Here is a 3,464-nt window from a genome sequence, read left to right as displayed (position 1 = left end):
TTTTTTTCTTAAGAAAATAATAATAATAATAATAATAATAATAATAAAAGACTGGCCCTAAAGTTCCTTTTTTACTCATTCTCGAGGCAATACCTGAGACTAAATAAAACGCAGATGAAGTTTCTCCAGCGCATCCATCCCATGTGGTCAGCGAAAAGTCTCCGTTACGTGACTCGTTTTCAATATTAGTTGGTCACCTACTGGACCGAAACATATCGAAGATCATAGAAGAAGCCTGTTTACTATGCTCGTGGTGCGAATTTACAATACTAGTTGGTTGTTCAAGATGTAAGTAAACTTAACCCCTTGCATATTGGGATACAGGATATGTATATTTAGATGCCACGAATCATTGGGAAACACCGCCATCCTATGGAGCTGTCTTTTTTTTCTCAAATCATAAGCAGCCCACCATTAGCACAAGTGACATTCCCAGTCACCCATCGCGATTGTTCCTCACACAGAAAAGCAACAATGGGGGCAATGTCCTCCACCGAAGCAATCCGATCACCTGCCGCCGTACGGTGATACACCCTTTCTTGGATTTCAGTTTTTCCTGGTGTTTGCTCCCACCTGCAAGGAAATATGAACTGTCAGGACTGGAGTACAGAAAGGATCGGAAAGGAAGAGAAAGCAAGGGAGGGGAACGCTTACATCTCAGTGGCCACAGGGCCCGGGTTTATCGTGTTAACCGTTGCTTCGAATTTTCGCCCTGTAGTATTTCGTTTGAGCATTAGCCAAATTAATAAGGTTATAAAAACAGAAAAGAAAAATAAAAGAAAGCTCACCTAAACTAACGGCCAATGACTTTGTCACGCTGTCCAGCCCTGCTTTAGATGCTGCATATAGGATGGCCGATGGATAGGCTGCATTTATAGATGTCAGAACCATCCAAGATCACGGTGCCATTCGCCATGCTTACCGATTCGTCCTGTAATCGACCCAACATTCACAATTCTGGCCTTCTGCTGGAGGTATGGGACACTCTCCTGGATGAGCAATAGAGGAAAGAGAAGATTGATATGGAAGATCTGATCAAAGTCTTTCTCGGTCAGATCGAGCAAGGTGTGATGTTCTCCACTGCCGGCATTATTGACGATGATATCAATTTTGCCGAATGCAGCTACTACCTCTTTCACGACCTTTTTCGCCGAGGCCGTTGCATCAGCACAGTCGGCCTGAATGGCAATTGCCCTGTTATTCGACTTTTGAAGCTCACTAAGCAGTGCCTGTGCTTTAGCAGAAGAGAGGTACGTGAATGCCACAGTGGCTCCACGTTTGGCAAGTTCTTTGACAATGCCGGCCCCGATACCTAGAGAAGGATGAATACCGGAGAACGAGTGCGTGCTTCGTACCATGAAATGGAATCAAGATCACCTACCGCGCGAGCCACCGGTCACTATTGCCACCTTGCCTTGAAGAGATTGCGACATGTTGCTCGTTGCCGTGGAGATGCAATTATCGAGATATGGAGATTAAGCGCCGTCGATGAGATGCTAACATTTATACTTCGTGAAGAGATGTACAAGGCTTTATATATATATCTATCCAGAGAGGCAGCACTATCCTGCTCTCTGACCAACGCATAGATAGGTAAACGAAAGGGTTCTCAAGAGTGGGATCGATGATGTAGGATCTCAAGAACTACAATTAGGGATCACCATCGAGATAGTTGATGATAAGCAAGAGCTTAAGCGGGTTCTAGGCGGGAAGATTGGAGAAGAATGTTTATCTAGCCGTCCTATCTTGTCGACCCATGCTATGGCGTTTCCATATCGAAGCGCTCGAGAGAAGTGTGGGGGAAGATGGTGCGCAGGGAGCTGCGGTTCTTTTACTGTCTAGTGACAAGTCTGGCTGTACGTATTCGGGCTCGAGGCGGGACAAGTATCCTCGGAAGTTCAATTGGCACTCAAGGGAGAAAGGAAGACCCAATGTTTAGAATTTGACTGGTGTATATCCAAGAGGGACTGCGCGGTATCTAATCTCCATAAAATACATCTGGGAAGAGCCGTCGTTGACTTGGGATGTTGCGGTACAATTTGACTAAACCATGCAAATATGGGGTAAACCCCCGTTTGTCTAGGTAGTTATAACTTTCGTTCTGCAGAGATTTCACTGAGTTAATCTCACATTTCCCTTCACCCGCAACGCTGTCTTTTCATTCCTAAAACCAGCTATGCCGCACTCTGAGCCATTTCCGCAATATAGTAGAAACTAAAATGATACCCCGCAGGACACATGTGGATACCTCGAAGGTGGAGCTGCTGATAACCTTTCACCTATGAATAGCAGGCCACTATATGTCGGTGGGTCCGTGGTATATCCTTTCCCCAGATATAACGGTATCCCAAGCCATGTAACACCGGCCCACAAGGTGTACTTGGATCACGATAGCAGTGTACCAATAGCAGCTTTACGTTGCACAGCGATTGGGCGGTATTGTGCACTAGGCGTAGCATCATACTTTCTTTCCTTTGCTTTTTTTTTTTTTTTTTTTTTGGGTGAGTTGTCCTGCAATCTAATCTAATTCACAATCGCTTGAGGCCAACCCGGTTACTCGACTGAGTGAAGTTGGTGCGTATTAAGTGATATACTTGGCATAATATGAAGCAGATTTCAATATCGTCGTGGTTAACACTACAAGGAAAAACACCTATCCGAATAACTTTTTCAATAAGAGGCCAAAGGCCAAAAGGGAGACAACATAGAATAGAAAGTGTGAACCAACCCCAAGTATTACTTTAGACTTCGGCACAAACTCGATGACCCGCGGGACCCGCGGGACCCGCGAACCCCACAGAATTTCAGAGTTCACGGGACACGAGACCAGTATGGGGGCCTATAGCGGCCACTCCGGAACAACGGGCGTCCAGAATCTAATTACCGCCTAGTATTATACAGTATTGCTATCTCTTGGAATATTGATGGTAGAATATCACGTTATAGGGATTATGAAAAAACTGAATCTTCTAGTGAAATATAAGTGCACACCCACTTGTAGAACAATGTAAGTATAATACCGATATTCTGTATATATAGTCTAGAACTCTGTACTTGCCGTTGACTTATTACCCTTAAATAAACGGCGTTATAGTATCTAGCACTACGGGCTACAGTGCGTAGATTTTAGAGGCCTCAAGACAAAATTTACAATATAATGGATTACATATGTAGTGTAGGCCAATTATCTATAGTCTTTATTTTACTTTATTTTAAAATAAGAACAAAGAAAAGGGGGGGGGGAAATGAAGGAAGGAACCTCCTAAATACAAATACGTTCAAACTGGATGTCGACTAATATGCTTCTAGCCAATTAGTATCTAAGCTGCTAGTCTTCGAAGAGAACCCTTTTGGAAGCTCTGTAGCGGGTTTAGAAATTGCATGGATGCTGTTTCGCCTAACGTGCGGAAGGTGAAACAAAAAAAAAAGTACCCTTGATACATGGATGGCATTAGAAGAGCTGT

The 3,464-nt window shown here is 43.9% G+C and overlaps 1 protein-coding gene across 1 annotated transcript; it reads right to left on the bottom strand.

The window, feature by feature from the left end:
- Nucleotides 1-392: 392 nt before the first annotated feature.
- On the bottom strand, nt 393-1,433 carry BDV27DRAFT_150409 (SDR family NAD(P)-dependent oxidoreductase; the record flags this gene model as incomplete). The annotated part of the gene is made up of 5 exons (XM_032071223.1): nt 393-573; nt 655-712; nt 789-866; nt 923-1,312; nt 1,382-1,433. The coding sequence occupies 5 exons, from the start codon at nt 1,431-1,433 to the stop codon at nt 393-395; spliced, it is 759 nt and encodes a 252-aa protein (XP_031921547.1).
- Nucleotides 1,434-3,464: the final 2,031 nt, after the last annotated feature.

The sequence above is a fragment of the Aspergillus caelatus genome (genome assembly GCF_009193585.1).
Source record: "Aspergillus caelatus strain CBS 763.97 unplaced genomic scaffold BDV27scaffold_331, whole genome shotgun sequence".
NCBI classification, from domain to species: Eukaryota; Fungi; Ascomycota; class Eurotiomycetes; order Eurotiales; family Aspergillaceae; genus Aspergillus; species Aspergillus caelatus.
The sequence above is the reverse complement of the archived record's forward strand: the minus strand, read 5'-3'. Positions and strand labels throughout refer to the sequence as shown.